Source organism: Sorghum bicolor, chromosome 9 (genome assembly GCF_000003195.3).
Source record: "Sorghum bicolor cultivar BTx623 chromosome 9, Sorghum_bicolor_NCBIv3, whole genome shotgun sequence".
Taxonomy (NCBI): domain Eukaryota; kingdom Viridiplantae; phylum Streptophyta; class Magnoliopsida; order Poales; family Poaceae; genus Sorghum; species Sorghum bicolor.
Window position 1 is genome coordinate 983,103 of NC_012878.2, and position 12,254 is coordinate 995,356.

The 12,254-nt window shown below is 42.9% G+C and overlaps 3 protein-coding genes and 1 pseudogene across 8 annotated transcripts; 2 read left to right on the plus strand and 2 right to left on the minus strand.

The window, feature by feature from the left end:
- On the plus strand, positions 165 to 7,888 carry LOC8068661 (retinoblastoma-related protein 1). 6 transcript variants are annotated; one of them, XR_002447592.1, is made up of 16 exons: positions 165 to 315; positions 586 to 632; positions 1,168 to 1,351; positions 1,474 to 1,540; positions 1,629 to 1,808; positions 1,908 to 2,098; positions 2,183 to 3,050; positions 3,665 to 3,818; positions 3,895 to 3,967; positions 4,053 to 4,226; positions 4,307 to 4,420; positions 4,526 to 4,652; positions 4,732 to 4,847; positions 5,556 to 5,671; positions 5,765 to 6,946; positions 7,045 to 7,888. XR_002447592.1 is itself a non-coding variant. In XM_021447667.1 (15 exons), exons 1-15 carry the CDS (start codon positions 253 to 255, stop codon positions 5,922 to 5,924), a joined length of 2,634 nt encoding a protein of 877 aa, XP_021303342.1. In that variant the 5' UTR covers positions 165 to 252; the 3' UTR covers positions 5,925 to 7,888. The 6 variants fall into 6 exon arrangements, 3 of the variants coding, with proteins under 3 accessions (XP_021303342.1, XP_021303344.1, XP_021303343.1); XR_002447591.1 differs by having other exon boundaries at positions 5,765 to 6,723; XR_002447590.1 differs by having other exon boundaries at positions 5,765 to 6,326; positions 6,413 to 7,888.
- On the minus strand, positions 6,368 to 6,774 carry LOC110430232 (annotated as a pseudogene).
- Positions 9,947 to 10,525, minus strand: LOC8068662 (mitogen-activated protein kinase kinase kinase NPK1). Its single transcript, XM_002440403.2, has one exon. The coding sequence runs from the start codon at positions 10,523 to 10,525 to the stop codon at positions 9,947 to 9,949; it is 579 nt and encodes a 192-aa protein (XP_002440448.2).
- Positions 10,907 to 11,925, plus strand: LOC8067316. Its single transcript, XM_002439087.2, has 2 exons — positions 10,907 to 11,305; positions 11,391 to 11,925. Exons 1-2 carry the CDS (start codon positions 11,034 to 11,036, stop codon positions 11,527 to 11,529), a joined length of 411 nt encoding a protein of 136 aa, XP_002439132.1. The 5' UTR covers positions 10,907 to 11,033; the 3' UTR covers positions 11,530 to 11,925.

Genomic DNA, 12,254 nt, shown 5'->3' on the forward strand with positions numbered 1-12,254 from the left:
AGCTTCAATGGTGAAATCAAGCTGTACCACATAGGACCTAAAATTCACTCTCGATAGTCAACACTGATGTTTTCATTTTATTTTATCAATATACTATATATAAATATAGGGAAATATTATTAATATATGTAATAAACATATAGATATAGGGATAGATAAAACAATGGTACTGATTGCTGTTTTAATCAGACAAGGAATCGGCCGTAGCGGCCGCCCAACGCCGGGTGCCCAGGTTCTCGTCGGCCCCTCGCCATGTCTTCGCCGGACCCTTCGCCAGCGACGAGCACCCCCTCGCCGGCGACGAGCACCCAACAGGTATGCCCACCACTTCTCTGCTCTCCCTGCTGTGCGATGCCGAGGACCCAAACCCTTACTTAAGCTACTTGGTGTACTCGGATCTGATCTAATTACAAGCGTGTACATGTATAATGCCTACCAAATTTGGTTTTGCTGCAAAAGTTATCGGATCCGGCGCTGCAGCTGCAGTTGGAATTGGTTTGTTTGGTTTGCTCTGTAGAGATGGAGAGTTAAGGAGCAACTAACTTGCTTTTGTTTCTGCATTGGTACCCGGACTTGTGAATCCAGCAGAAGCAATCGGAGAGTTTGGTAAATCTACTGGCAGAGGCAAGCAGGTACTGTTGCAATGAACCTTTCCGCTCAGTTTAATAATAGCAAAATTGCTGGTAATTTTGTCTTCTATATGTTATGTGGGGCTGACAATGCCATCAGCCACCTAGGGACATGCATGGTCTGCAGCCGCCTGGGGACATGCATGGTTAGCAGCCAGCGGTAATTAATTGTAATTAGAAGTTGGTTGGGAATTAGGAGAGTAATGGCATGTATTCATCTGAGGAAGGAATCAAGCAATGAACAAACCTATTCCTGATCTCCCTGTTCTCTCTTAATCTCATCCCCTTCAACATAGGGCGTCCAGGGGATAAACCCCACACCATTACCAACCCAAGCTACAAGCTTCACAGTCGAGGGCCAGCTACCTTGAGCACCGATGCCCTTGACATGATATGTGATGCTCATAATTTCTATTGGTGTGTTACTAATTACAACTATTGATATAGTGATATATAATCCGTAACCATTTAGTTTGTCTATTGGTTCATAATTTCATATGATATGATAATTCTTATCAACGTTCTCTTGAAATGCCAGGTTCTACCGCAGAGCATATAATGAACTGTTCTCAGGTGTTACTACTGAGCAGGAGCCTGAATCATCGACTAATACTCCTGAGTATATGCTTTTTGGGTGGTATCTCTTCTTAATGCTTCATTCGAGATCACCAGAATTGTTCAAGGATCTGGTGTCCTGCATCCATGGATTAGTTGCTGTGTTGGTCAGTTTGCTTATTTCGCCTTTCTTTTGTTTCATTACTGATTTTTGAACTATAACTCCTTTAGTGCTGTGAGCTGCTACTTGTATTTTTGTTTGATCACAGAACTGCTTACTGCAATGCAGGCCATACTTTTGATCCACGTGCCAGTTAAATTTAGGAGCTTCACTGTTGAAGGCTCTTCTCACTTAAGTAATTGTTCCTTCTGAATCTAATTTTTAATTTATTCGTTCAGCATATGGCCCATAGTTATGTTTATTTTTTGTTTGCTTGAATTCAGTCAAACAAACTGAGAAAGGCATGGATCTTATTGCTTCGTTATGCCATAATTATCATGCCTCTGAAGAACGTTTGAAAGAAATGATGGACAAGTCTCACAAGGCAATAGAAGACGTTTTTGGCATGAAAGCACTAAGTGCTTCAGAGTGCAAAACAGAAAATTTGGATATGATAGGCACAGGCATGGAACCCTTCCTCACATGTTTGTGCATGCAAACCTAGTTCTGGTTATGCCGCATACTTGAATTAGCTGAATTCTTATGTCAATGTTCTGTTGCAGATGGCCTGATGTATTTCAAAGGTCTCATTGATATGGAGTGTTTCCAGTCAAATCTGGAAAAAATGGAGAAACTATGTAATTCTAATAGCAGTGAAGGGAAGCTTGATTTTAAATCAATTTTGATCAATAATGATTATATTCCCTGTGCTGAGAACTTGTCTGGGGATTCCACCAATTTAGGACATTCAAAGGTATCCAGAATGTTTTGTAATTTTCAGTAGGTTGAATTTCTTTTTGCAGATTGTTTCAATTGATTCCTTTTTCTTCTTTTGCAGCATGTCTTTGAAATATTGGCATCTCCCACAAAGACAATAAAGAACATGTTGACTGTTCCTAGTTCCCCTTTGTCACCCGCCACCAGTGGTTCAGTCAAGATTGTGCAAATGACACCAGTAACTTCTGCCATGACGACAGCTAAGTGGCTCCGTGAGGTGATATCTTCATTGCCAGAGAAGCCTTCATCTAAGCTTCAGCAGTTGCTGTCATCATGCGATAGGGATTTGACAAATGCTGTCACAGAAAGGGTCAGCATAGTTTTGGAAGCAATTTTTCCAACCAAGTCTTCTGCTGATGGGGGTGGCTCATTAGGCCTCAATTGTGCAAATGTCTTTGATATTCCATGGGCAGAAGCCAGAAAAATGGAGGCTTCCAAGTTGTACTACAGGGTATTAGAGGCAATCTGCAGAGCTGAGTTACAAAACAGCAATGTAAATAATCTAACTCCATTGCTGTTAAATGAGCGTTTTCACCGATGTTTGATTGCATGTTCAGCAGAGCTAGTGTTGGCGACACATAAGCCAGTCTTCATGATGTTTCCTGCTGTTCTTGAGAGCACGGGTCTAACTGCATTTGATTTGAGCAAAATAATTGAGAATTTTGTGAGACATGAAGAGACCCTCCCAAGACAATTGAAAAGGCACCTAAATTCCTTAGAAGAACAGCTTTTGGAAAGCATGGTATGGGAGAAAGGATCATCATTGTATAACTCACTGATTGTTGCCAGGCCATCTATTGCTTCAGAAATAAAACACCTTGGTCTTTTGGCTGAACCAATGCCATCTCTGGATGACTTAGTGGCAAGGCAGAATATTCATGTTGAGGGCTTGCCTGCTACACCATCTAAAAAACGTGATGCTGGTCCAGGTAATTTGCTAATCAGCCTTAGTAGTTTGATGTTTCACATTTAGGTAGCAGTCATTATATTCAGTTTGTTAGGTATAATTGTTGTCACTGCCATTTTATCAGCAGAAGCTTGAATGAAATATCGGTTCAGTATTAGCATTGTCTCCTGAAGGTTAAGATTAGCTTTATTGCTGAAAGGCAAAAAAAGTCAAGGGTAATGTGGTTGAAAATTATGGTCAGGAAAGATGAAAATCAGCATTAATAATGTGAAACTTCTGCACCAATGAAACTTCACCCTGATTTTTTTTGTTTGTAGAAGTACAAATGTACAATGTATTCTTAGTAAATGTAATGTGTAAAGTATGGTCCTTGTCACTTATTAGTGCAGAAGGTAACTATTTTCCTTTATAAATTGTGTAACAGACTAACAGTTCTGTAGAAGTGACTTTTTGAACAAGGAATCTATGACAATATGGTGCCTTTGCAATTGGGTACCATCTAAAAATTTGAAGGTTCAATAACCAAAGATTAAACTGCAATATTTTTGAAACAAGTTATTCTATTTGGTACTCCTCTTTGTTCCTTTTAGGCTTTTGGCTCTTCTCTCTATTGCATTCATCCCATGTTTCTTGCAGATGACAATGCTGATCCTCGATCACCAAAGAGATCGTGCAATGAATCTAGGAACACAGTGGTAGAGCACAATTTGCTGACACCTCCACCCAAGCACCACATGGTGTCGACTAGTTTGAAAGCAAAATGCCATCCACTCGAGTCCACATTTGCAAGGTTACTAGTATTTATGCATTCTACTTTTCTGTTAACGAAACAGAAGTATTGTTTTTACCATTTGACTACTTTGCAGTCCGACTGTCAGTAATCCTGTTGGTGGGAATGAAAAATGTGCTGACGTGGCAATTCAGATATTCTTTTCCAAAGTATGGATCTTCTCATAATCAGAACTTCACTTCTATGATTTATCTTCTTTTCTAAAGTTTTGATTTTGACCTGCAATTTCTTCAGATTCTGAAGTTGGCTGCTGTTAGAATAAGAAACTTGTGTGAAAGGGTTCAACATGTGGAACTGACAGAGCGTGTCTATAATGTCTTCAATCAGATTCTTGATCAACAGACAACATTATTCTTTAATAGACACATCGATCAACTTATCCTTTGCTGTCTTTATGGTGTTGCAAAGGTATCATTTACACTATTTAATAAGCTTCCTGTCATTACTTCCCTTTTGTCTAGGCTGGCTGACCATGCCTTCTCTGACAGGCTTGTAAAGTAGAACTCTCATTCAAGGAGTTACTCAACTATTACAGAAAAGAAGCACAATGCAAACCAGAAGTTTTTCAAAATATCTATATTGGGAGTAGGAATAGTAATGACGTATGTACCTTGGCTTCTATATTGCACCTTTATTCTGACAGTTCTTTCTTCATTCTTCGGGTGCTCCTTATTGCTTGTTTTTCTGAAAGTTATTTGCTTCGACAGGTATTAGTATCACGCCATGTTAGTATCATTAGTTTTTACAACGCGGTGTTTGTTCCAGCAGCCAAGCCTTTCCTGGTGTCACTAATATCATCTGGTACTTGTCCAGAAGACAAGAAGAATGCTAGTGGTATATGCTATACCCACTTTCTCAGTTTGAACTATTATTTCTTTTCCTATGTGTCAATGATGTCATTACTCTTGCTTAGGCCCAATTCCTGGATCACCCAAGCCATCTCCTCTCCCAAATAATTTACCAGATATGTCCCCGAAGAAAGTTTCAGCATCTCATAATGTATACGTGTCTCCTTTGCGGCAAACCAAGGTTTTTTTTTTCTCATTCTTCGCTTTACTTTCTACAGCACACTAATGTGTCAACAACAACATCAATGACAAAGCCGTTGAGTCCCAAGCACGGGGCAGGCTAGAGGTTAAGTCTCACAAGAGCCATAACACTGTAGTGTATCGTGTTGATGAATACCCAGAATTTTTCTAGGCCACTCCTTACATTTCATTAGATGTTGGGAATAATTCTTAAGAATTGAGATGGAGATTACCTAAGTTCCTTAGGGTTGGCATACCTTTCAATACTACAGCTTGTTGTCACCACATTTCATTTTATTGTAAGTTATTTTAAGACTAGTCAATGCTGCTATGAGGGTGGGTGGTACTGCTTCCACCTTATTGTCCACTTCATATCAGAGCAAGTATTATAGCAGGCTGTAAGCCAGCTAAATGCTGAGGTGGAGGAGAGAGAAGAGGAGAGAGAGTAAAAGCGGGCTGTAAGCTTACAGCCGGCTCAGACATAAAAACCAAGAAAATCTGTGAGACAGACAAGTGGGCCATGTATTAATAGTGATGAGCTAACCATTATATGAGTGGGCTGCAAGAAAGCTGTAAAGAAATCTTACAGCCAGCAGCTGGCTGTATTATAATACTTGCTCTCATAATAGTAATGCTGTCGAATCATTAGCACTTATCTCTTTACTGCATTCCCTTTCCCAATAACACATTCCTCTATGCCACTTGTCAGATGGATGCACTTCTGTCACCAAGTTCCAGGAGTTTTTATGCATGCATTGGTGAAGGCACCCATGCTTATCAGAGCCCATCTAAAGATTTGGCTGCTATAAATAGTCGCCTAAATTAGTATGAATCTCAAAATGACACTTTCCTTCCTACAACATGGTTTCATGTCTACAACACTAATTTATACCACTCCATTTCTTGTTAAATTTGCAGTAGCGGCCGGAGAATAAACAGTCGATTAAACTTTGACATGGTGAGCGACTCAGTGGTAGCTGGTAGTCTGGGCCAGCCAAATGGTGGTTCTACCTCCTTCAATCCCGCAGCTGCATTTAGCCCCCTTTCAAAGAAGAGAAAGCCAGATGATCAAATATAAATGGCGACATCTCGTATATAGCTCACAGCTCCATGCTCCATAGCAGTCTATTCTTCTGAATAAGTGGGTTAACTGGAGTGATTTAACTGTACATGTATGTGTTAGTGAGAAGCAGCAGTTTATAGGCAGCAAACTGTTTCAAGTTAGCTTTGAGGTTGTATCACCATTTCCCTGCTGATTGATCATATTAGACTGTAACATCCGCTGTATAGAATGCTAATGAATCTTTAGTTTTCAGTGGGTTGACATAATAAATCCTTATCCTAGTTGGCTGGTTGTTGGGAGACATTCATCAGGGTTATATTTGGTTGTCAAATAGTACTGTACTTAATTCATATCTTTCATATTTTTCACTAGCATTGGCAACCCCAAATTGCTTTCCTGACTAGCCTCATATCACAGGTATGCCAACTCTAACTATTTGAATCATTATATTCTAATTTTTAATTACTCTCTGTTTCTGCTACTTTTGTACTGTGTATTTCCAGCTTCTCCATGAGACTGATGATTCCATGTTCAGTACTCCCTCCGTCCCATTAAAAATGACGTTTTTTGACTCCATGCCATCTTGTTTGACCATTTGTCTTATTGAAAAAAATTGTATAAATATTAATTATTTTGTTATGACTTATTTTTATCATTAGAGATAGAGACACTTTAGTAATAATTTATTTATTTTATAATTTGCAAAAAAAAAATTGAATGGTCAAACACGGTATCCAAAAGTCAAAAACGACACTTTCAATGGGACGGAGGGAGTACGCTGCAAGTGATTTGACATATGTGGCTTATCCGTCAGGTATGTCTCATGTTGACTTCATTGCTTTTGTAATGGTACTGTTGACTTCATTGCTGGTTACAATCAACCTTTACTTGCTTTATATTGTTCTACTATTTTTGGCTTGCACAGCCAGGATTGGTTTTTGTGCATCAATCAATCCTTTTCTCAGGACACAAGATAATTCTTGTATGCTACACTTCCCAAATTGCAATTAATTCAGAAGTCTACCTTCTTTCATTCAGTTAGTTCTCAGCAACACTGAATGGATATGAATCAGTCATTCCAATAGATGTTCATCTGGTTATTCCAAATAATCTGACATCACATCTCTTTCTGCAGGTGAGATAAGGAAAACCTGAAACACTATCACCATTAAAACATTGGCTCCTGGAAGTTCAGGTGATTAGCAAAGCTCCTTCATCTACATCTGACATTGGCATGGACGTAGAGTACAGCGACTCCTGTGATGGCAGGAGTTGTTCTTAAACAGCAGCTGCTCCTTCAGTTTGTTCAGCGCTTCTGATATCTGATTGTATTGACCGAGAGCACCCACCTTGCCTTCTGGTACCAACTGAATGAGCTGCTGATGCCGACTCATCTGCATAATGGTAGATTAGGTGTGGCTGTAGAATGAGATGCTTACCCATCTTTACGAGCTCAGGCCATGATTCCAGCAGCACTGTGACCTGGGGTGCAAATGTGAAGGCCCTGCAAGCACTTTCCAGGCCACACCAATCCTGCTCCTTCTTGAAGATCCATTTTTTACTATGGTGTCACCTAAATAAAAGCCATTTCTGGTTGTTGTTATGTCTATCCTTGACATGTCAACAGATTAGTGTTGGGCTGCAGTCATGCTGTGTTTAAGTCTCTGAGAAGGCAAGTCATTCCTGCAAGCATTGTGATTGTCAGGCACAGAAGTACTCAAAAGTGAGAGCGACTTGTTGCCAGCAAATGGAGAAGGGCGATATTTAGGTTGATAATCAAATTCAGTTCTCTGTATACAAGCCGCAGATTTTGTTTAGAGTTAGCTTGTTAGATTCATCATTTCATTCTTCTGAGATTCATCATTTCATTTCATTTCACAGCTGATTCTGTGTGTTGTAACTCCTGAGTACGAGTAGAAATTAGAATGCTAACTGACCTTAATTTTCACCGAATAATTTTCTACCATTTTCAGTATGAAGTCCTTGTCCTACAAATTTTGGGATGTATCTGTCATGGGTATATTTTGTCTTAAATACTTCACCGTATAGCAATTTGATTTTTACATATTTTTAGTCTTGCACTAGCATTTTCTCTACCAAATCATATTTCTTGCTTTTGGAATGTGTTCCGGTTTTATAGCACTTGTCAGTTGTCACTGAATAGTACATTGGATTCATGTCCTAAATTTCCTCTTATGCGTACTTTCTCTAATGCTCCTTTCGTACTGTATTCCTCCAACTTGTTCATGGGAGTGGGACTAACAGCGCACTGCTGTGACCGTGATTTGGTGTTTCTAGGATGAGTATGCATTTTGTATGTAAGGAAAAATTACTTTTGCGATGAACAAATGTAATGGAACTGTGATCCCATTGCCTGGGCCATTAATTCATTAATTGTCATCACAAAGAATGCTGAGTTAGAGAATTCCATCCAGTATGCAAACTGAGCTATTTTGTATTGCCCTGCGCATCCAGAGGAATCTATTTTCTTTTCTGCACCATTCAGTTGTGTTGTCAGGACACTGCATAATGATTCTAGCTTATAGTAGTTTTCAAAGTTTTGTTTTTTTTCATTCAAAAGGATGAAAAAAATTCCACAAATAGAACTTTAAATTTGTCAGGTTGTTTCTTCCAATTAGTTGTCAGCAACATGAAAAGGTTATTAATTGAATTAAACACTACTACTAGAATTTGCTCCTGTGACTCCGCAAGGTTCTGACAGTGCAACTCTTTCTGCAGGTGAGATTTGAAGCCTGAAGCACTGAACCATCAACGACATCTGAACCATTTGGCTCCTGAAGTCCAGATGGCTATTGGCGTGTGAGATCATCATCAGCATCAGCAGTTCAGCACAGCGCCATCACCATGTAGAGGTAGCTCTGGCGATGGCAGAGGCCTGAATTGGTTGCTCTCGAACAGCAGCTGCTCCTTGAGCTTGTCCAGAGCTTCCCGCATCCAGTCGTGTATGTGCAAGAACTGCATGAGCTGCTGCTGTGAAAAATGAAAAATCAAAATCTGCGAAATGGCGAGCTGCTGCTGCTGCAGAATGACATGCATGCCTGCTCACCCATTTCCTGCCGTGGGCGACCTGCTCAGGCCAGATTTCCAGCTGCTCTGTGACTTGTAGTCCGAACATGAAGCCCTTGCAAGCCCCTTGCAGACCATATAAATGCCATTAGATTAGTTATAGAATATATTTTTATAATAAATTTATTTTAGGGACATAAATGATAAAGCTATATTTTGCTATAAACTTGGTCAAACTTGATCTAGTTTGGCCGATAAAGATCCCATAATTGCATTTTTTTTTTATGGATGGAGAGAGTATTTCATAACACTTGCTGTTTTAGTCTGGGCATGGGAGCTAAAAATAATGTGTTCTCTCCATTCTAAATTGTAACACAAGAAAATTAACTGGATAGAGTGGACTAGGGTTTGGGTTAACCAATTCTGATCCACTTACATGTCTAAGAGTAAGTGATGACAAGTTGGTATATAGTCTGATCACATAGAGAATAATGATAACACATGAATGCTGATCATGGATAGATCCAACGGTGGGGCAAGCTAGTAGGGCTCGAGCACCCCTACCGCCTCCATGGAGCGGCGGCCTCTGCTCTATTTTTTTGTGGAAGAAGAGGAATGAGTAAGTGTAACATGGAGAAGAAAAATATGACAGAAGAAACTAAATCCTCTTTGCATTCTATGCTGCATTCATCGATGAATGATGAATTAAACGCTGGGTTAATACTTAATTCGAGTACTGAGAAGAGATAGATATGGATTCTAACTGCAAGAGAGACGAGACATGGACAGTTCGGATACATGCAAGCTCATGCTGGCCCAACAGGCCGGCTGCGCCCCCCCAGCTGCAACTCCCATGTTTGCTACTTTTGGCCCGCCTATGAGCCAGGCCCATTCGGTGCAAAAGGCCTTCGCTCTAGAGAAACGACCATTCCTTTTATTTTTCTACGGCCAGCACTTACGCGGCTTGCGGCACTCCTCGGTGCGGATGGAATCACCTCCGCCGCTTCCCCTTACCCCGTGCGTGCCTTGGCTCCTCCGCTGAACCCGATGAGGAGCAGCAGCTCCCCGATCTCGCTGGCGCCGCCGAGCTCTGACCACGGGCGGTTCCCTGTGAGCAGCTCGAGCGCGGTGCATCCCAGGGCCCAGATGTCTGACGCCGGCGTCGCCACACCGCCGCGCGCGACCTCCGGAGCCATCCATGCGGGCGGCCCGCGCGGCGTCGTCGCAGTGTCGTCGGAGACCAACCTCGCCACGCCGAAGTCAGCGAGCTTCGCGCCGCCGTAGCCTTGGCCTTGGGCGTCGCGGCGGCCGCCGAGGAGCACGTTGAGGCCCTTCACGTCGCCGTGCACGACGCCGGCCTCCTCGAGCAGGTACCGTAGTGCGGCGGCCACGCTCTGCAGGACGCCGCGCGCGCCGAGGCCCCCGTGCGCCACCGCCGTCGCCTCCGCGGCGCTGCTGCCGGACACCAGCTCCATGTGCAGGTTCCTCATCGCCCCCGTGGCGCCGTCATCGCCGAGGTATGCCACCACATGAGGCGAGCGGAGGTGGAGGCGGCAGCCGCCGCCGACACGGCCGAGGACAAGCGCCATGCCACACTAGTGAGGTGCTCGATGAAATGTGAACAAGGAGAAAGGTAAAATTGTGGTGGTAAGTCTACCAAATTTCTAGTCCGAAGTAACCATAGCTACTTGAGCCACGAAACAAACACGATCTCAGTTAAACCAGACTTGTTTGGACCAGTGAGACAAACACACGTTGTTGCGTCATATTAACCATGCTCAAACTAGCCAGAGCCATGCCAGCCAGCCGTGCTAGGCGGAGCCACCTTCGCAAACACGCCCTACCTAAGGCATCGGTGGTGGCCCAGGAGAAGGAGATCGTTCCTAACGGTCACATGTAGTGCAGCATGGGCCCACGGCCGGCAGCGACGTGCCTTCCCCTGATCCCCTCCCTTCCCTCGCTTATCCACTTTGTGAGGTCGCAACTTTATCCTCGTCGCTCTCCTCTCTCACCCACCTCCAACCTTAATCCTTTCACCAGCTAGCCAAGTAGCCAGCCAGCCACCTTCCATTCATCACCAGCTAGCTAGTAGCAACAATGGCTGCCGTCGTCAACGCGCCAGCAGCAACTGCTCGTTGCTCGGCGGCCGGGCCACAACTGCTGCCAGTGCCACCACGGGGCGCATTTCTTCTGCCGCCGTCGATGATGAGGAAGAGGACGACGACGGGGGCGCCCGCCGGCGGCCGGCTTGTCGCGGTCTCGGCGGTGGGCGACGTCGCGGCGGAGGGCAACACGTACCTCATCGCCGGCGCGGTGGCCGTCGCGCTCGTGGGCACGGCCTTCCCCATACTCTTCTCGCGCAAGGACACGTACGTAATTAAGCAAAGCAATCTATCCATCATATATACTATACTAGCTAGCTTGAATTCAATTCCAAATTCCATATGCATGCAGGTGCCCGGAGTGCGACGGCGCCGGGTTCATCCGCAAGGCGGGCGTGAGGCTGCGGGCGAACGCGGCGAGGAAGGACCAGGCCCAGATCGTATGCCCCAACTGCAACGGACTCGGCAAGCTCGGACAGATCGACAAGTAGCTAATCCCATCCACACCCAGCATCACCCATGCATGCATGCATGCTAATTAAGCTCACTTCTTCCACATTATTGGACATGTGCATGTGCATGCATGCATGGACAAATAAACTACTGCTCTTCTGTGCATGCTCATTTGATTTGAGTGAGCATGTGGACAATCAAATCAAAAAGTATGTGTACATGCTGTAAATTAAATCTGCTTTCTGACGGGTTCTGAATGTATATGCTGAATGAGTGTCAATTTGGTCTGTAATGTGTAACGTGTTGCTTTGTCAGAAACACTTTTGTGTAATGACATTGTTCTCGGTGTGTTGTATGTTATAGTAATGTTTATAAAAAAACATTACTTTCTCTATAAAAAGTGGTCGTGAATAAGAACTCTTTGTACTCCAAAATACATCGATCTATCTGTTGAAGTCACAGATCCAATACATAACAAGTGCTACAACACACAACAATATAATTCAATGGTCATTTATTGACCGATGACGAACTAATTGTTTACACAACATTTCTTAAATTTATGAAAATAGGGAAAACTAGCTATTTCAACCTAGATATTTAGTATTATATCGTTGTCCAAAGTGGTATGTACTTAAGGTCATCGGAAGTACTAGTGGTACAAAAGATGGCAAGAGCAATAGGTGTGCTCATTAGTCATTTCCCATCAACTACACCACAATGGTCCAGTTGCGAAACAATCGGGAACCAAAAGGGAGGGGAA

Excerpts from the sequence above, each read along its gene's own strand:
- LOC8068661 (XM_021447667.1), top strand. The coding sequence starts at position 253 with ATGTCTTCGCCGGACCCTTCGCCAGCGACGAGCACCCCCTCGCCGGCG. Across the intron at positions 4,848-5,555 it reads CTCCTTTGCGGCAAACCAAG|ATGGATGCACTTCTGTCACC; the intron begins GTTTTTTTTTTC and ends GCCACTTGTCAG. Across the intron at positions 5,672-5,764 it reads ATAAATAGTCGCCTAAATTA|TAGCGGCCGGAGAATAAACA; the intron begins GTATGAATCTCA and ends TTAAATTTGCAG.
- LOC8068662 (XM_002440403.2), bottom strand. The coding sequence starts at position 10,525 with ATGGCGCTTGTCCTCGGCCGTGTCGGCGGCGGCTGCCGCCTCCACCTC.
- LOC8067316 (XM_002439087.2), top strand. The coding sequence starts at position 11,034 with ATGGCTGCCGTCGTCAACGCGCCAGCAGCAACTGCTCGTTGCTCGGCG. Across the intron at positions 11,306-11,390 it reads CTCTTCTCGCGCAAGGACAC|GTGCCCGGAGTGCGACGGCG; the intron begins GTACGTAATTAA and ends ATATGCATGCAG.